This window comes from Neovison vison, chromosome 10 (genome assembly GCF_020171115.1).
Source record: "Neovison vison isolate M4711 chromosome 10, ASM_NN_V1, whole genome shotgun sequence".
Lineage (NCBI taxonomy): Eukaryota > Metazoa > Chordata > Mammalia > Carnivora > Mustelidae > Neogale > Neogale vison.
The window spans coordinates 71103279-71122098 of NC_058100.1; the positions used below are offsets into that span (position 1 = coordinate 71103279).

The 18820-nt window shown below is 57.8% G+C and overlaps 2 protein-coding genes across 2 annotated transcripts; one reads left to right on the forward strand and one right to left on the reverse strand.

The window, feature by feature from the left end:
• The first annotated feature begins 738 nt into the window (after positions 1-738).
• GPR37L1 (G protein-coupled receptor 37 like 1) lies at positions 739-7485 on the forward strand. Its single transcript, XM_044266330.1, has 2 exons — positions 739-1490; positions 4096-7485. The coding sequence occupies exons 1-2, from the start codon at positions 888-890 to the stop codon at positions 4903-4905; spliced, it is 1413 nt and encodes a 470-aa protein (XP_044122265.1). The 5' UTR covers positions 739-887; the 3' UTR covers positions 4906-7485.
• Positions 7486-8961: 1476 nt separating this feature from the next.
• On the reverse strand, positions 8962-17722 carry ARL8A (ADP ribosylation factor like GTPase 8A). The gene is made up of 7 exons (XM_044267602.1): positions 17546-17722; positions 12551-12631; positions 12163-12236; positions 11052-11145; positions 10829-10896; positions 10520-10590; positions 8962-10067 (listed from the first exon to the last, which is right to left on the reverse strand). The coding sequence occupies exons 1-7, from the start codon at positions 17666-17668 to the stop codon at positions 10018-10020; spliced, it is 561 nt and encodes a 186-aa protein (XP_044123537.1). The 5' UTR covers positions 17669-17722; the 3' UTR covers positions 8962-10017.
• Positions 17723-18820: the final 1098 nt, after the last annotated feature.

Consider the following 18820-nt stretch of genomic DNA (forward strand, 5'->3'; position numbering starts at 1 on the left):
TCCACTGAGCAGGGATCCCGACTTGGGGCTCAATCCCAGGACCCCGGGATCATGACCTGAGTTGAAGGCAGATGCTTAACAACTGAACTACCCAAGCGCCCCAGAATGTGGTTTTAAAGTTTTGATTTTGCTGCTTTCCAAGAGGAGTTCATGTGCTGAAGAGGCAGGTGGACCAGTGCCTGTTGAGTTACAAGCTCTGGAATCGGACCTGGGGGTCCTGGCCGGGGTCCAGCGCAGGTAAGCTGTGTTCTAAGTCACTGACCTCTGCAAGCCTGAGAAATGGCAATGGTAGTATTTGCACAGTCGAGCAGTTGTGAGCATTAATGGGAAGTCTGTGGGGGGCTAGGATCAAGGACAGCGAGTGTCATCGGCAGGTTTCAAGTGGAAGGAGCTGCCTGAGAAGTGTGTCCTGAGGCCAAGGCTGGAGGCCCGTTGTTTCAGTCCCGGCTTGTATTTCGGTCCCGGCTGGGTCTCTGCGCACCGTGGGACCCTAGGCCAGCTACGTTCCCTCTCTGGCTTCCGTGGCAGGAGCAGGTGGCCTCCAGGGGCTCCGAAGGTCTGATCTGCTGCTACCCTGTGGGGCTCCGAGGAGTAGGATGAGGAGGAGGAGGTGGAGGAGGAGGAGGAGTGTCCTGGAGGGTGAGACATGCGAGGGCAGCCAAGAGTGCCGTATGCCCAGCAGAGGGCCCTGCCCAGCCCGTGGCCGGCGGGGTGGGAGGGAGCCGCTGGAGTCTACTGGAGCAGGCTGGTGATGCCAGACGCCTGACAGGAGGCGGACCAAGAGGCCAGCTGTCTGTCTCTCTCTCTCTCTCCTCAGTCAGCCCCGCACTTGGGTCCGGCGCCCTCACCTGCTCCTCGGGGGGCAGCTGCCTCCTGCACCTCTGGCCATGCGGCAGCTATGGTCGCTGGCCATCTCTCTCGCCGTGGTACTGGCCGCGGGGCTGATCAGGGTCTCCGGGGGTGCCAAGGCCCTGGAGCCACAGAACCGGTCCAAGAGAGGCACAGAGGACGATGAGGCCAAGGGGGTTCAGCAATATGTGCCTGAGGAGTGGGCCGAGTACCCCCGGCCCATGCACCCCGCTGGCCTGCAGCCCACCAAGCCCTTGGTGGCCACCAGCCCCGACCCAGACAAGGATGGGGGCACGGCAGGCAGCGGCCAGGAGCCCCGGGCCAATCTGACAGGGATGCCTGGCCAGAGGCTGCAGATTCAGAACCCCCTGTACCCGGTAACCGAGAGCTCCTACGGGGCGTACGCCATCATGCTCCTGGCCCTGGTGGTGTTCGCCGTGGGCATCGTGGGAAACCTGTCGGTCATGTGCGTCGTGTGGCACAGCTACTACCTGAAGAGTGCCTGGAACTCCATCCTGGCCAGCGTGGCCCTCTGGGATTTTCTGGTCCTCTTTTTCTGCCTCCCTGTGGTCATCTTCAATGAGCTTACCAAGCAGAGGTTGCTGGGTGACGCCTCTTGCAGGGCCGTGCCCTTCATGGAGGTGAGTGTGCGTCCTGCTGGAGCTTGGCCAGGGGCTGGCGGAAGTGGGCTCTGTGGGTGCGCAGGAGCCCAGGGGCCTGGAGCTCTATCTCGTTTCTCCTCCGGTTTGGGCAAGGAGACAGATGCTGCGTTGGCTCCTGGTAGCTCTCAAGTAACCGTGGCCAGCTGAGGGGAGCAGGGCGTTGAGCAGGAGCCCTGGGGTTCAGACCCAGCCTGGGCTCTTGCTTCCGGAGCAGCCTCAAGGAGCATCTCTCCCATTTCTCTTTCCTCTGAGCTGTCCCCTCCCCCGCCTTAACCCCCCTTCATTTGTCCACCCAGGAAATCGCTCTGTCCGCCGTTTGTCTCCTTTTCCTCCCTCTTTGCCACTGCCGCTGCCCTGCCCTTCTTTACTTCTGAATATCCTGCTTCTGCAAGTGACGAGTGAAGGGAGATCCCAGTTTCCTGCAATCCCCCCAAAATCAAGTCAGTGTCCAATCCCCATGAATGCAAAAGCCAGAAAGAAAGTCTCTTCTCTACTATGATGGTCGTTGCTCTCTGAAAGGGTGCTGGAGTCCGGGGGCAGGGGGTTCATATCAGCTCTGTCTCCGACACACTGGGTATCCCTGGGCAGGGCACATCTCCCGTCTTGTTTGCTTAGCTCCCAACCACGGGGTAGACCAGATGGCCCCTCTGGCAGGTTCCTTCCACAGTTCCAAAGTAAACCATCATCCTCACCTTTGGGGACTTCCACCTTAAGACAGGTGCATGGGTGATGATGGAGATGTGACCATACAGACAGCTTAATCAAAAACTTACAAAAATATACCAATCTATGTGCGTTTAGGCAAGACCCAGCGAGGCAGGCCACTGTGTCTGTCCAGGGGCACAAAATAGGCAAACGGCCTTTTAGTGATTGGCCTCCCCGTGAAGGCTTCTGCTCTTCCTGAGAGTGGACGGTACTTTGGGACGTGGGTGACTTGCCGGGGCAGAGAAGGAACCAGGATCAGGTGTCTGGGCCCTATTCCCTACTCTGTCCCCAGTTCCCTGTGCATTTAGCAATGATTTCATATTTGGACGGCCTGAGGCTCAGCAGTCGGTGTAGCCCTTTGTGTCCTTCCCAGCCCAGGGAGACCACCTACCTGGGACCCAAAGGTACTCAAACCTCAGAGAAGATCTGCCACTGGGGCTATCCTTGGCCTCTTAGTGAGCACGGAGGGTGCCGAGCGCAGGGGCCCTGTGAGAGGTTGGATACAAGGACTAGGTCAGGACTTGGGGTTTGGCCCTCTGTAGCTGAATGACTCAGGTAAGGGACCTATACCTCAGTTTTGCCCTCTGTAAGTTGGGGGTAATAATAATTAAAACTACCTGAATGAATTCTTGAAGGATTGAGTGGGTACTAGTTACAAAGTCCTTAGAATTAACATAATTCAGTAAGTGTTGGGTTTGGCCAGGAGAGGGGGAGGGTAGATGGATGGGAACTCTTGTCTGCATGGAAGCCTGGCCCTGCCTGACTGTGGGTCTCAGCATTCCTAATACCCAGGCTGTGGCCTCCATCCTCCTCGAGGATGGAGATATCATGAGCTGATAGACCCTCCGGTTAGGCCAAGTGATGGAGTAGGAGTTAAAATAATCTGTTCTGGAACCCTTTTATAGGGAGGATCGGAGGATGGTCCCCAGGAGGGAGCAGGAGAAGGCAACTTGGAATTTGGGTTTTTTGGTTTTGTCCAAGCCCCAAAGTCTGCTCCTCCTCGGGCCTGGGGTTCCCTGCAATGGGAGGGGCACGGGTTCTCACAAAGATCACTCAGTGGCAATGTTAATGAGCCAGAAGAGGGAAGAATTTGGACAGAAGGGGGGATCTGAGCACAATCCCTGAGTGTGGTCAAGTACCACCCAGCAGCCTGGGAGGGTTCTCCTCTTCCTCTCTTCTCTCTGGCACTTTCTTCCCCTGCTGCTCTGGCCTCTTTCTTTTGGCTTCCAGGGTGATTTTCCTCAGTGCTCAATGAATAGCATTGGGGAGGGTGGGCACAGGCTGTTTTGGAGGGAGGCTGCTTCCCCTTACAGCCAGGCCCTGGGCTTTTCTGGGTAGGATGGGGAGAGTGAGTCTGTACGTGAATGTGTGTGCGTGTGCGTGTGCGTGTATCTCAGCCATGTGTCGAAAACCTTTCACCTGATGCACATAATGGGATGTGGGAATGGAAGGGCCTGCAAAGACCCAGAACTTCTATGTCTTTGTCTGGATGCTTCAGTAGAGATGATTTTCCAAGGTCTCAGAGAGCATAAGGGTCTGTGGGACCCAGGCCATCTGTTCCCTGGCCCAAGAGGCAAAGAAGCAGGCTGGAAAGGGTCGGGCCAGTCTGCACGTGGACCTCAACTCTGCCATTGACAGGGTCACTCGTCTTGCCTCTGCTAGTTTCTTCCCGTGTGGGATGGTTGGCTGCAAGGATCGGGTGACGGGTGTGAAATGCCTGTTGCCTAACGCGTGAGAAATGCTCACTAAATATCATTCCTATCATTTCTACACTCACCACTCAGCTCCCCGTCTAGGCTGGAGCCCAGGCACGGCTCCCCACCCCCGGGGCCCCCTGGGTTTGACCACGTGCTCTTCTCCTCCACGCCTTTGCCCCCAGGTCACCTCGCTGGGAGTCACCACCTTCAGCCTCTGCGCCCTGGGCATCGACCGCTTCCACGTAGCCACCAGCACCCTGCCCAAGGTGAGGCCCATCGAGCGGTGCCAGTCCATCGTGGCCAAGCTGGCCGTCATCTGGGTGGGCTCCATGATCCTGGCCGTGCCCGAGCTCCTGCTGTGGCAGCTGTCACAGGAGCCCTCCGCCACCGCGGGCACGCTGGACTCGTGCATCATGAAGCCGTCGGCCAGCCTGCCCGAGTCGCTCTACTCGCTGGTGATGACCTACCAGAACGCCCGCATGTGGTGGTACTTCGGCTGCTACTTCTGCCTGCCCATCCTCTTCACCGTCACCTGCCAGCTGGTGACGTGGCGGGTGCGGGGCCCTCCGGGGAGGAAGCCCGAGTGCCGGGCCGGCAAACACGAGCAGTGCGAGAGCCAGCTCAGCAGTACCTTGGTGGGCCTGACGGTGGTCTACGCCCTCTGCACGCTCCCCGAGAACGTCTGCAACATCGTGGTGGCCTACCTGTCCACGGAGCTGACGCGCCAGACCCTGGACCTCCTGGGCCTCATCAACCAGTTCTCCACCTTCTTCAAGGGAGCCATCACGCCCGTGCTCCTGCTGTGCCTCTGCAGGCCGCTGGGCCGGGCCTTCCTGGGCTGCTGCTGCTGCTGCTGCGGGCACTGCGACGGCCCGGAGGCCTCAGCCGCCGGCGGCTCGGACAGCAAGCTCAAGACCGAGATGCCTTCCTCCATCTACTTCCACAAGCCCAGGGAGTCGCCCCCGCTCCTGCCCCTGGGCACACCTTGCTGAGGCCAGGCTCCAGCTGGGGGGAGGATGGGAGCAGGGGCACGGAGGGGCGGGGAGGGTGCCCCCCCCCACAGCCTGGGTCTGGTGTTTCTGTCCCCAGAGGTCTTGCTTCTCGGCCGTCTTGCCGACTAGAGGTGGACTTCGTTCCTCTTGCTGGGGTTCGGTTTCAGGTATGGCAAAGCCCCCTCCCCCAGCAGGATCTTCCCTGTCACTCTCTGGGGGCTTCCAAACCCTGTTCCAAACCCGCTCGCAGCGGGTGGGTGGTGATGCTTCCGGGTCCTTAGAACTGCCTAGAAACTCTTAGTCCCCCACCAGCTGGGAGCTAGAACTTCACCTTTCTCTGTCGTGGAATCTGCTAGACTTTAGTTAGGCCCTCTCTAAGTAGTGTCTCCCTGACACTCATCCATCCTAGAATACAGGACCTTTGGGGGCCAGGCCTACCTGGGTCTTCTCTGGACCAGATCTCCCTAGTCTTGGACACCTCCTCTCCCTCCTGTCAACCGCCCCTCACCCCCCCACTTCCAGAGGATTTCTCTCTCCCTCCTCTTCCTCCTTTGACCTATCCTGGGTTGTGCTGTCCCCACCTCCCTTGGTAGGTCCCCCCCTATAGCAGGCCCTCCTTCACAAACAATAAACTAGGTAGAACTATCCCTGTGCCCACTGGAGTTTCTTGTGCCACACCCTGACAGTGCCCAGAGGCACCTGGCCCTTCTCCAGGACAGGTGGGACCCTAGGGGGATTCCTCCTGGCCCCTTTGACCTGGCCCCTTTGTCTGGCCTGTGGCTGATATCCTCCCCAGCCCTACAGCTTTATGGCTTTTGAGGGGCAGAGTGGAAGGAGGGCTTGGGAAGTGAAGACCAAGTCTTCATCCTGACACAAACCCGAGCATCCTTGGGAAGTCAAAAGGCTGCAAACTTGTCTCTTCTGAAGCCCTGCTCTCTGCTCCTGGCTCTCCACCAAGTCCCCATTTTAGAGAACCCCGCAGCCCTCCTTCCCTGAGCCCAGGGGGTCCAGCCTCTGACTCTGAGAGCTGCTCTTATTCAGTTTCTTAGAACAGACTGTTTCGCCTGCAGACGGCCCAGCTGCTTGTTCCCCGTCTGCCCCAACCCCGCCCCCATCGCACCCCCTTCCTGGCAGCCAGAGCTCCATCCTGTGCCCCCAGAGGCCCTCCAGGTCCTCCTGCCCGTCCGGCCCCGGGTATCCCGCTTCTGCCGGGTTCCCCCTCTGGGGCCCTTCCAAACGCCCCCTTAACCCTGTCTGGGCCCAGAGAAGCAGGCCCAAGGTCAACCAGAAGGGGCACCTTGGCCTAATCACTCCCTGCCTTCTACCTTCTGAGCCCAGCTTCCGTCAGAACCACCCTTCCCAGTGCAAAGCGCCGCTCTGGGTCGCACCAGCAACTTCTGCCTGCCAGATCTACCTAGAACCTCTGCAGGGGGCCTCGGAAGGGTCCCAGGGACCCAGCATGATGAGGGACAGTGGTTGCTGAGGGCACTGGGCCCCATTCTTCTCTGTCCACCCCACCCACACCCCTTGGCCTCAGCCCAGCCCGGACCCAAGCCTCCTTCCCCCCTCTCTTGGGGATCTTAATGGCCTTGTTCTCTCTTCCTGGCACCCACCCCCAGGACGGGTGACGCCAAGAGAGAGGGAGGCCGTTGCTAAGTGATGAGGCTGCCATGTGCACACTCTTTGTGCTGGAGAATGACACCCACCCATTTCTCAGCAGACCTGTTGCCACAGTGACTGAAGCCCTCAGCTTTGTCTGGAGAAACTTGAGATGGGTGGGTGGGGGGCAGGCTGGAGAGGGGGCCAGGCTTACGCCACTGAGGTTACCGGGGCCATCTCCCCCACACCCCCACCTCCCTCTCTGCCCCAGTCCCACCCCCAGTCCTAGCCACTCCAGGAGCTTCCTATGGGATGGGGGGGGACAGGGTGAACTGAGGTGAAGTCTGGCACTGGGAGAGGCCTGAGGATGGAAGCCTGAGGGAAGGGGAGGAGGGGGCGCCTCAGCATCCTGTTTGTGGAGGCCTTTTCCATAGAGGGCACCCCCATACCCCTGCCTCTCCCCGCTTCTGGTTGGCCAGCTCAGAGCTGAAGCGGGGGGATGGTGTCTCCGAGGCCCTGCCACCACTGCGCCTCCCAGGCCTGCCAACGTGAATGGCTTGCAAGATCAGTCAGCAGCCCAGCAGGGCCTTGGGAAAGAGCCACTGTCCCTCCAGCCTGGGCCAGCTGGGGGAACAATGTGGCATTTGTTGCTTAGGGGTCCCAGGCTTGGAATGGGGGGGCAGGTTGGCACAGCAGTGGGCGGTGTATTTGAGCTAGGATGCTCAGAGGCAGGGCGGACATTCTCCCACCCCCTTAGGGCAGGCTTTAGACCAGCTCCCAGCCCCTGATGCAACCCACCTAGCCTCGCCCCTCAGCTGGGAGTGCAGAGCAGAGAGCACGTGCACTTAGCGGGGAGAGTCACCTCCCTCCGACCAGACTGGACGCGGTTATGAGCCTCTCAGTTTCCTCATCTGTAAAACGGGAACAAACCCTCTCTCCCGGAGGACTACAGTCATTAAATGGGACAAGATATATAAAGCATCTGGCATGACGCCTGGCACCTTTTCTTTCTTCCTTTTGGGAAATGAATTCTCTAGTACTACAGAGTAGGCTTGGCCAGGGTGCTCCCAGAACTCATCCGGGCTTTTGGCACCTTGAAGGGCCCCAAGCACGAGGATTTACATATGTACGCACAGTCCACTCCCTGCCCAAATTTCCCAAGTTCTTTAGGTCCTATTAGGCACCAGGCGCAATGGCAGGAGGCCGCTTGCCGGTCACCAGCTCATCCTCTCTAATCTCCAATCTCACCCCTCATCAGGGGATTCAGGACGGGGGAAGGCAGGTCAACCCCGACACCTGCCCCGTCCTGCCCAGCCCCCCAACTCCGTATGAGTGACAGGCCCCTTCCAGCCTCCCGGGCCAGGGGCAGCCTCTGCAGCCAGGAACCCACAGGCAGACCCTGGCCCCAGCTTCGACCTCCTTAAGCAGGGGGCACGTTTCCTATTCCCCAGAGCTGGAAGACTACCTTCAAATCCTTTTGCTCCCTTTGCCAAATTCTACCTGCCTTCTTTCCTCAGACTCCGGTGGGAGCTACCTCTCCAGGCGAGTCATTTCTGACTAGTAAAGTGCCTCTAGGAGGAAGCCCTGGGCCCCAAGAAAGGGCTGGTGAAGTTCAGAGTAAACAAGTCAGGCTCGCGACCCCGAGCCCTGGGATCCCTGCTCCCAGATCTTGGTGAACCCTGTGGCTCCTTCTTCCTACAGAGGCAGGACAAGAGGGCATGGGGACGGGGGTGCTGTAGGGGCCTGCTCCGTTTTCCGGGGGGAAGGGAGGCTGAGGAGGGGCGGAGCAGGGGGGAGGCGGGGCTTGCTGCAAAACTGGGTCAAGATGGCCCCGGATTTGGGTAAACAGGGCCCACAAGGCTCTCAGGGAGCAGCTGTGGGCGCGGAGGGGAGGGTGAGCAGCTCAGGAGGTTGGGGTCAAGTGGGGAGAGGACTGGGACTGGGCAGAATGATAAGCGGACAGCCTCTCCCAGAAAGCCAGGAGCACCGACAGCAGCAGGGGAGCAGGGAAGGAGGGACGCCACCGGGGTCTGAAGGCCCGGCACTGGCCCCGGAAGCCGAGTGACTGACTGGTTCATCGTGGCGGGGGACGGAGTTCTGGCTTCGGCCCAGCTCTGGCTGCAGGTGGGGTTCTGAATGGACTCTCGGGAACCAGAGGCTCAGGCCCGCCCACACGGGGACGCAGCTCCACACCCCCGCCACGCGGACCCCAGCCCACGGACTCGCCGGGCTCCCCTTGGCAGCTGCAAGCCGAGAGCTGGGACCCCGTGCGCGTCTGACGAGGGAGGGAGGCGGCGGCCGGGCCCCGGCGCACGTGCGGGAGGCTGCTTTGTGAAGTGCCATTGTGTGCCCAGTGTGAGCGCGTGCCTCGCTCTCTGTGGTGTTTGTGCCCAGCACGCGGGCCCGCCAGTCATCCCGCGGCGTCTGCGGACAAATAACCAGCCCCGGACACCTCCCCAACACAAAACTGGTCATTTTATTCTTGTTGTTAGGAGGCAAAAAAATGTACAATTACAAGAATCATTTTCCAAACAGAGGTTAAATATGAGCTAAAAGTGTAAAAAAGGAAGAGGAACATCACTTTATAAATCATTAAATTAAACAAATAAACGAACAGAAAACAAAACCCAAAGAACCAACCCCCCATGCTGAGTTCTCTCCTTGTGCAACTCTGCAAAACGAGAACAGAAAATGAGGTGGCCCATGGAGTTGCGGGCCCTAGGAAGGGGCAGGAGCTGGAGCCGGGAGCGGGCGGGACGTGCTCCTGGGGTCATGTGGACGCTGGCTTCCTGTTGGCCGGTGATCTCTCCGGCATTCGGGTATGCCCAGTGGCCCTACTGAGACTGGGGGCAGAGAGGGGCGCCTCTGGAGGCTCCTGTCGGCCTGTGACATTCAAGCACGGCAGGGATAAGCCAGACTGGGAAGTGGAAACAAACGGGACATGGGGACGGTCACCAGTGCCCAGGCTGGCACCTGCCCCAGATGCTAGCTCTCGCCTTCCCAATCTCGACCTGCCCGGAGCCAGCCCTGCCTCTCTTGCCTTCTTCCCACACCGCCCCCCTCCCAGAGCCTGACGGGCCCCTGCAGCATCAAATGGTTGATTTTTAGTCTTTGCTTAAATTAAAAAATTAAAATATATATACATATATATACTGTACACACAGGACAATAACAGAAGAGTGTTGAAAAGGGCAGCGTAGGGGCGGGACACGGGAGAGAGGAGGGCAGGGGCTGTGGGGCCTGGGCTGTTAAGGGAACGGAAGCAGGGGGGGCAAAGGGCAGAGAGAAGGGGGGAGGGCCAAAGGTTAGGGGGCCCAGAATGGGAGCAGTTTATTTTACAATAAAATCAGGAGTTCAAATCTCAGCAGAACAGGACTCTGGGATCCCCAGAGGGCCCCTCCCCACGCTGAGTGAGGAGCGGCGGGCTTATGGGGGACGGTGGGGTGGGCGGGGAGCGCGACTTCGGGTTTGGATGACAGCAGGTCCCTGGTCCGAGGGGGAAGGACTGCAGTCTCAGCTTCTCCGTGACTTTGAGTGTTGAATAAGCCACTGTAAGGTGATGTCTGGGTGGGGGACAACAGAGAAATTTAGAGGCCTTCCCATGCTGGGCCGACGGGGGACACAGTGAGCAAATACCCAGCCCAGGGCTTCCAAAACTGTAACCGGGGATCAACTCTAAGGGCACCAAAAGCCAAGAGCTGTGGGGTGCCACAGACAGAAGGGGCCTGGGAATCGCCTGGTCCAACCCATATAGTGGGGGAAGTGAGGCCCAGAGAAGGGAGTGATTTGCCTAAGATCACAAAACCAGTGGAGGGCATAGCAGGGGTAATGCTCAGATGTCGCGTTTCCTAGATACTGTCCTACCCAGAAGGTTCGAGCTTTGGTCTTCAAGGAAAGTTGTGCAGGGAAAGGCTTTGAGAGCCACTGTTCTAGAACACCCAGGAGGGCCTCTCTGCCCCTCCCCTCGCCCTGTCTGTTCCCAGAATGCCGGCAACTCCCCCATACCCACGCGCACCAATGTTGTCCTTTTCTTTGCAAGAGATGGAGTAGCAGCAGATCTCTCGGTCCTGGATGGCAGAAAGATTCCTGGGGGGAAACCAGAACAGAACCTGCTGAGGCTAGGGCTGCCCAGGGGGCCTGGGGCTGGGGGCAACAGAGACCTTTTCTTGCCAAAGGAGCTACAACGGTGAGGGTGAGGCTCCTGGAGAGGTGGGCTCTGCTGCCACCGTGTGGCAGGTACTGAGAGCAGCAGCAAGCCATCTCTCTGGTGCCTGGAAAATTCAGGGAGCAAGGAGGAAGGACAGAGAAGAGTAACCAAACTCACATTTTCTCAATCAGCTCCTTCTCATCCAACGCTCCTGGGAGGTCCCGCTTGTTACCCAGGACTAAGACCTACAGAGAAGGGAGAGCAGGGACTAGGTCAAGGGCCCCTGTGCCAGCTTGTCCATTTCCCCTCCCCCATGCCTGGCCTTCACCTGCCTCCCCCCCTTCTCCCAGGGCCACTTCCCAGCGGGCTCCCTCCCCTTCTGCTCCACTAGGGTGCTGACCGGGATGCCCTGCAGCTGGGGTTTGTCCAGTAGGTTATGCAACTCATTCTTGGAGGCCTCAATCTTCTCCTGGTCAGCGGCATCCACCATGTACCTGGGGGACAGCGGGTGGGGACAAGCATGTTGACATTACAGGCTGAGAGGTAGGAAGGACAGCTGTGCTTGCAGCAGGAAACATCTTTCTGGAGCTTGGTCACCTCTGGATCTATGGGCCACCTGGTTCTCCTCCATCATGGGCCATTATCCTGTCATCCAAAAGTCCCCTTTGGACAAGGGGTCCCACGGGGGCGCGGTGGAGTGGGGGAAGCTTGGCCCTTTAAGATTAGGTGTAAATCCCTCCCGAAATGACCCCCTTACAAACCCCTGAGGTCTGTATGGGAAGAATAGCCCTGGTTGAGTGAAAAAATCAAAGGCAGCCCCAGATTTTTTTGCAGCGAGATACTTCTAAAAAATGAGGTTAAAACAATGAAAACAAAACAATCTTTTGTTGGGCATATACATGTAGGATAAAATTATTATTATTATTATTTTTTAAAAGATTTTATTTATTTATTTGACAGAGAGAAATCACAAGTAGACTGAGAGGCAGGCAGAGAGAGAGAGAGAGGGAAGCAGGCTCCCCGCTGAGCAGAGAGCCCGATGCGGCACTCGATCCCAGGACCCTGAGATCATGACCTGAGCCGAAGACAGCGGCTTAACCCACTGAGCCACCCAGGCGCCCCGGGATAAAATTATTTTTAAAAAGCAAGGGAACAAACCATTTAAATCATATAGAATCTGGAAGAATGGTGACTCTGGGCTGGGGAAGGCAGGGGGACACAGGGACTTGGGGTGGATCAATGCTGCCAGGCTCTCAGGTTGGGCAGTGCGTGCTCGGAGCGGTTTTGCAGATAAGAAACACACAGCCCGGGGAGTAAAGGCAGGCTTCGTAGGGACAGGACAGTGAATCCTGAACCAAGGATGGTGACTAACCCCATTCTGCGCCTGTGGTCCCTGCAGGCAGTGAGGCTGGGGGGAAAAGCCAGGGAGGGGTCCCTACAGGTAGTGAGGTTGGGGGCGGGGTGGGGGGAAGCCAGGGGAGCCCCCAACTCCGGCCCAGCCCTACACTTACACGATGGCACTCACTCCTCGGCAGTAGCGCTCCCACATGCTGCGGAATCGGGGTTGTCCCCCAATGTCCCAGAGCTAAGTGAGAAGAGGGCGACATGGTCTCAGCCGGAGGCAGGCAACCAAACCCAATGGCTCCAATTCCCCCTCCTCCAGATTGCCAGGGATTGGTCTGCTGTCCATCCCTCCTGTGCCTACACCCCTCAGAGTGCCTTAGAAGTCCTGCGTTCTTTTCCCACCTCTCCAAGCCCCTGCTCTCCTCCAGCTTCTTCCAGGGTCTCAGATACCCTCCCCAACTCCTTCCTTGTGGGCGCCCCGTCCCAGCAGGCACGCAGGTGCGCTTCCGTGGCCCCGAGAGCTTGTGCCCAGAGTTTTGGCTTCCTGACACTCACCTTGATGGTCACATTCCCTTTGGTGATTTTGCGCATGTTGAAACCCACGGTGGGGATCATATCCTCATTGAACTGTCCTGACTGGGAAGGAAGAGTCAGAATTGGGAAAGGGGTACAAATCGACAGAACCCGGCTGTGCCGTCCCTGGCAGCCACGGCCACAAGGACGCAAGAATAAAGCAGTGTCGCAGGCACCCCTCTGCGAGGGCACGGGGGCATCTCCTGAGTGTCCCTTGCTTTCAGGCAGGACGGCCACAAACAACTCAGGTGTCTCTCCTGTGAACAAGAGGCCACGTCTTCTCCAGGCCCCCTCAAAGTTTCTCAGCCTAGACTGAGAAAAAATTCTTCTTAAGGTCTAACCAACATCTCTCCATCGGAATGGAAGCCCCTTTACTGAACCGAGGCTCCAGTGGAGCAGAAGAACAATTAGCTGCCAGCAAAAGGACCTCAAACAAGTCACGGCAAACAGTCAGGGGGGATCTTAAGGAAGCAGACATATCTTCAAACAAGCAATAAAATTTTGAGGGAAGGTAATTAGGCCACCCCAAAAGGCGCCTATACACCAAGAAACTTCTGGATTATCCATGCTTCTGGTTTATCTGCACTATACTCTGTTTGTTAGGATGGATAACCCACACCCCACATTCCCTGTTGACTCACGGGTCTCCCACTAGACTGAGAGTTTCCTGGGGAGGGGAACCATGCCCCCGTTAACAACACTAACAAATGTTTGCTGAATAATTTGGACTCTAATTCCATATCCTGGAACCCATTTTCAAATTCTAATGATCTTCCAGTCTTCCCCTCTGAATTATCTCCAGGATGTCTAGATTGCTTTAAACCAGCCCCAGGCCTGAAGTCAGGCCAGGCCAAACTCCTTCCAAGGTCATCTCCATGTTTGTAGGTAGGACACTTCTGCTTACCACTCTCCTTCCCCACATGCAGGAGATAGGACTTTACTTAACCTTGAATCTTCTGAGGGTGACAGCCTCGTCTCTTTCCATGCCATTTTCTTCTTCTAGGTAGCAGGAGTAATTTGCCTGTCACATACAGAAGTCGGGGGGCTCTGACCATTAACCAAGGTGTAAGAGTCGATGATTTCTTACTCAGAGCCTGCAGGCCTGAGGGAATACTCCTGAGGTCCCATCTGAATGAGAGTGACTGATTCCCTTTCATCTGCAGGAATCACCAAGGCCCTTGGAAGTGAGAAGTGAGCCCCCATGATGGATGCTTGTTACAAGGTGGACCAAGAGTTCCTAACCTGTGGGCCAAAGACTGACTTCAGAGAGCCCCCAAACCCCCTGAAATTGTACCTAATCTGCGTGTGCAAACTTTCTGTTTGTATGGCCACTCCTCTGTAGAGTGTGTATGGAATACTTCTATGTGTCTTGGTTTTTTTAAGAGAGGGAGAGTGAGTGAGCAGGGGGTAGGGGAGCAGAGGAAGAGAGAGACTCTTAAGCTGGCTACATACCCAGCGTGGAGCCTGATGCAAGGGCTCGATCTCACAACCCTGAGATGAGATCATCACCCGAGCCGAAACCAAGAGTCGGACGTTTAACCGACTGAGCCACCCAGGCATCCCAAGGGTCTCATATTTTTATCAGCTAATCAAAAGGGCCCGAGAGCCCTAGAAGTTAGGAATCACTGAGAGAAAGGAATGCCCTGATGGAGGACAGCTTCTCTTCTCGCTAAGGATGGAGACCCTAACCACATGCGGTCTAAGTGCCAAACCCCAGCAGGGTGCCAGGGTGGGGATGGGGGCACCTGCTGGACCAAAGCCTATTCCTCTCCATCTGGGCTCATGAAGAACCTAAGGGTCTGAAGAAGAAAGCCTAGTTTTTGTTAATCACTCATCATGGAGGAGCTTGGACAAGGACCTTTAACCTCTGTGGACCTCAAGGTTTCCTTCTGTGAAACGGGGAGAAAGGTTCTCGTTCCCTAGAGACTGGCAAATAAGGCTCACAGAGTGCTTGGAAATGGCCTGGATATAGCATAAGGACCCATTTGGCATCTCTGGGAACTAGAAGCCCTACAGGCTCCCATATAAAGGAAAAGCCTAGCCCGGCTGAATGTGTTCTTGGGTAGGAGGACCCCCAGGGACCCAGGCTCCCTGGCACCCGTATTTCCAGTGCAGCTGTGAACCAATGCTAAGATGGAACCAGGTTATGACTTCATTTCCCTGCTAATGCCTCCTGATCTCATGAGCTCTTCATTTAACATTGGAAGTAACCCCAAAGTCAAGTGATCTAACCTCTGATCTTGGGTGGGCTCCACCTCTCTGAGAGTTCTTCACAATGAGTCAAAAATCCATCTTCCTGTGACTCCCACCCCTTGTTCCAAAGGCTTGGGTACCCTGAGACCTAGTTCTTCCACAGGATAGTCTTTTACATAATTAAATGGCTTGAAATATTTGAAAACGGCTCCCTTGATTCCCTCGGGCAAAACATCTCCTACTTTGTATATCCCGACTTCTTCAGAAGATCTCAAAAGATCAGTTTTAGGGACGCCTGGGTGGCTCAGTTGGTTGGACGACTGCCTTCGGCTCAGGGCGTGATCCTGGAGTCCCGGGATCGAGTCCCACATCAGGCTCCCAGCTCCATGGGGAGTCTGCTTCGCTCTCTGACCTTCTCCCTCTCATGCTCTCTCTCACTGTCTCTCTCTCGCAAATAAATAAATAAAATCTTTAAAAAAAAAAAAAAAAAGATCAGTTTTAGGTTCTTAGAAGCACTGTGAAGTCTCTATATAATTTTTTTTTTTCCAGTTCACATTAGGCGCCGAGTGGTTAGACACATCAACTCAATTTCTATTTACCGTCAGACCTCATAGAGCCAGCAGACAAAGCCAAATGGGGAAAAAGTTGAGACAAGCAGATGCCAAATGAACAGGCAAAGGTGATTCAGTGTCACTAGCGGTCACAGGAACAGAGCCCACGGGTCCCAATTCTTCATCTCTTTCTGAAAGACACTCTACTGTAGTCATACACAAGGTGGGCAGAAATGCCAGTGCAGGTGCCCAAGGGGACCCGAGAATACCAATTCCCCTGATGCTAGAACTCCCACTGAAGTCCACAAGGGGTGGTTTTTCTTGGAAGCTTCTTTAAAGGGAAATTTTGCTTGCACTTTTAGGATGTGCAAGCCCAAGTGGAAAACTGACTATCAAAAAGGGGAACGCATGGCTTGGGAGCAGGGCGCGTTCCTGATCCTCCCAGCAACTCTGCCCCTGGCAGTGTCATCTGTGACTCCTGCGTTCTGTTCCTGTTTTGGACATGATGCACATCTAGGAGAGGCCCTCCTGACCAGGAAGTGGAACCCCCCAGGGGACCTGTGGGTCTCTGGCCAGGAGCATGGCTTTCATAAATGCTCCACGAGGAGAGTTCCCCTGGGGACTGGAGGTGACACCGAGGCTGAGCCATTAGAGCCACAGCAAGTTGTTCTTCCTCTTGGCCTTACCCTGGAGACACCTCCCAGATCGAAATGCCTAGAAGCCAAGCCACCTAGGCCTGAAGGATCAGAGTCCAGGCATTAGTCTCCTGCCCAAGGGGCCCTAGGGGCCCAAGAGGCCGAGTCAATGCCTGATTTAACTAGGCAGCCAGACTCCAGGCCCAGAGCCTGGGCACACGGGAGCTCAGGGGCACCTGCTGGCCAGGAAACATCTCATGCCAAAACACCCGCACGGGCCTGAAGGTCCTGCCCTGTCAGATGAGGATCGAGGAGCCAGGAGCCATGTGGTGGAGGAAGGGGCAGAGGGCATCTGCAAAGCACGTTTGGAAAAGGAAGCCGGTGCCCAAACTTGTGGCCGTGGGGTACCCGCAGCCTTCCCTCTGCCCTCCTGCCTCAGGCAGCGTTCCTTCCGGGATGCTGAGATACGTCAGGGGCTCTCTTCTTCAGGATGGGCAGCAACACGGGCGCAGGGAGGTACCTAGGCTGACTGGCCATACTTCTTTGACCACCTCTCTTACGGAGCACGGTTTGGGCCAGTACGAGGCCAATCCGCAATTCTCGGAAACCCTAGTATGGGGATGGCGATAACCCCAGCGCCCCCTGCCCCAAGCCTCCCTCAACCTCACACGCCCAGTCCTGCCAGGCTCCTCCATGCAGGCCGCAGCCATTACTGCAGCCTTAGCTCACACACCCGTGGAGCTCTGTCTTCCCTTTTTTTGAGATAGATTTTTTTAACTCCTTCCCCACCACTCCCTGACGGCAAAAGACAGAAAATTGCCCACCTCGGACTTGACTACCCGAAGCCCTCAGAGCCACTCTCTCCCCTGTCCCCAGATCGGGCAGCGCCCCTCTAGCTCATCCTCCGGGCCAAGATACCTCCAGCTGCAACTTCTGAGCCAAGCGGAGACTCCAAACTCCCTTTACGACGCCGTCCTCCCCGGACCCCCAGCTAAGTCGCCGCGGGTTCCTGGAGAGGAGGAGTCTGGGCTGGAGCCAAAGGCCTCAGCTGATTCCACTACCCCCAGGGGGTACGTCCCCTCCTCCTCAATAGCGCGGGGCTTCCTCTTCCGGCAGAGAGGGGTTAAAGCCTCTGGGTGGGGCTGGGCTCGCCCAAGCCCCCTCCCCAAGCCGCTCCCGCTGCCGGGTCCCGCTGCCAGGTCCCGCGACCCTCCGCACGCGGGGCGGGAAGGCCCGGGCACTTTCGCCCCGTCATGCCCCCCTGCGCGGGGACCGGAGGGGGCCTGTCTCTGCAGGCGCTGGTTCCCTTCTGCCTCGTGACCCCTTGGGGCCGCCAGTCCCAGAGCCCCAGCCCGTGTCCGCGTCCCCCTTCTCCGCCCCCAGCCGTGCCATCCCGGCCCGGGCAGGAGAGCGGGTCGCGCGCCACCCGGGTCCCCCACGGGCCGTGCTAGGCCCCAAGCGCCCTGGCCCGCTCCTCCCCCGCCCGGCGCCCGGCGGTGCCCGGCCATGCCAGGCGGCGACCCCGGCTGCCCAGGGCGCGGCGCGGGCGGAGACAGGCCCGACCCTCGGCCGGCGCCCCGCGCCCCGCGCCCCCGTACCGCGATCACGTTGACGAAGGTGGTCTTGCCCGAGTACTGCAGCCCGACCAGTGTGAGCTCCATCTCCTCCTTCCAGAACAGGGCCTTGAACCAGTCCAGCAGCTTGTTGAACAAAGCGATCATGGTCGCTGCCGCCGGCCCCGCCCGGTGCCGCTGCCCGCCGCCCCTCGCTGCCCTCGCGCTGCGGCCCGGAGCGGCCCCTCCCCGGTGCGGCCCGGGTCCCGCGGCTCGGTGCGGGCGGAGGCTCGAGCGCAGCGGCCGACGACTCGCTGCCCCCGGATCCGCTCGCCGATGGGTGTGGCTTCAGCGCCCTCCTCCTCCTCCTCCTCCTCCTCCGTCGCCGCCGCCGCCGCCGCCGCCCTCCCGCGCCGCCGCTGCCGGGCCGTGTCCGGCTCGCACCGGGACGCGCGCCCCTCCCGAGCCCCGAGCCCGGCGGGCGGGTGGGGTGCGCGGTGGGCCCTTGTGCCTCCGGGGTACGGCCTGAGCCTGCTGGCGTCCGCGGGCGCTCGGGGAAAGAGGTCCAGGCTATTTTCCCTCCTTCCCGGGCTGCCGCGCCCTGGGTGGCACCCCCTTCCTCCCTAAAGGGTGGTGGGCCGAGGTGGGTGAGGTCTCTGTTAAGCGGGGTGGAGGAGCACGGGCCACCCACTTTCCAGGATCCGGAGATGAGATCTCTGTGAAGGACAGGCGAATGGAGGCTTTTTGTTCCCCGAGTCCTTGCCTCTTGAACATCTCGGGGAGGGGGACTGAGCTTTACCCTCTCCAAAGCTAACCCGCGGAGAGTAACAGCCGGGTTTGGGCGTGTTAATGCTCCATCTTGTTTTGCTAACCACAGTTTACCCGGACTGCTTGTTTAGGAAGCCTCTGGCCCCAAGTGAAATAAAGAGGTGTTTGAGGCCGACGCTGATTTTCCCTAGTATCACGTAATTCACAGATAAAATCCTGCTTGGGGGCTGGGAATTCCAGTGAAAAAGTTGGCCTGTTTTGGTGAAAACCAAAGTTTCCTTCAGGAGGACAGCTGTCGGTGGGAGGTGGAGGGCAGGCGCTCAGGCCCCAGGCTTCAGAGGTTAGAGCCACAGGGCCTGCTAATCCCAGAGCTGGCTGTTCCCCCATGGTCCCAGGCTTCAGGACAGTCCCCCGACCTAGGATGAGTGCTCCTTATTTCTTGGTTTTATTTCTTTCTAAGATATTATCTATTTATTTGAAAGAGAAAGCATGGGCGGAGGGGCATAGGGAGAGGGAGAAGCAGACTTCTGTCTGACCAGGGTTGCCATCCCC

What these genes read in the sequence shown, in the direction of transcription:
- ARL8A (XM_044267602.1), bottom strand. Translation starts at nt 17,668, where the DNA reads ATGATCGCTTTGTTCAACAAGCTGCTGGACTGGTTCAAGGCCCTGTTC. An exon ending in CCTTCGTCAACGTGATCGCG is followed by an intron (nt 12,632 to 17,545) that starts GTACGGGGGCGC and finishes CTTCCTTCCCAG; the next exon opens with TCAGGACAGTTCAATGAGGA. An exon ending in AAGGGAATGTGACCATCAAG is followed by an intron (nt 12,237 to 12,550) that starts GTGAGTGTCAGG and finishes CTTCTCACTTAG; the next exon opens with CTCTGGGACATTGGGGGACA.
- GPR37L1 (XM_044266330.1), top strand. Translation starts at nt 888, where the DNA reads ATGCGGCAGCTATGGTCGCTGGCCATCTCTCTCGCCGTGGTACTGGCC. An exon ending in GGGCCGTGCCCTTCATGGAG is followed by an intron (nt 1,491 to 4,095) that starts GTGAGTGTGCGT and finishes CTTTGCCCCCAG; the next exon opens with GTCACCTCGCTGGGAGTCAC.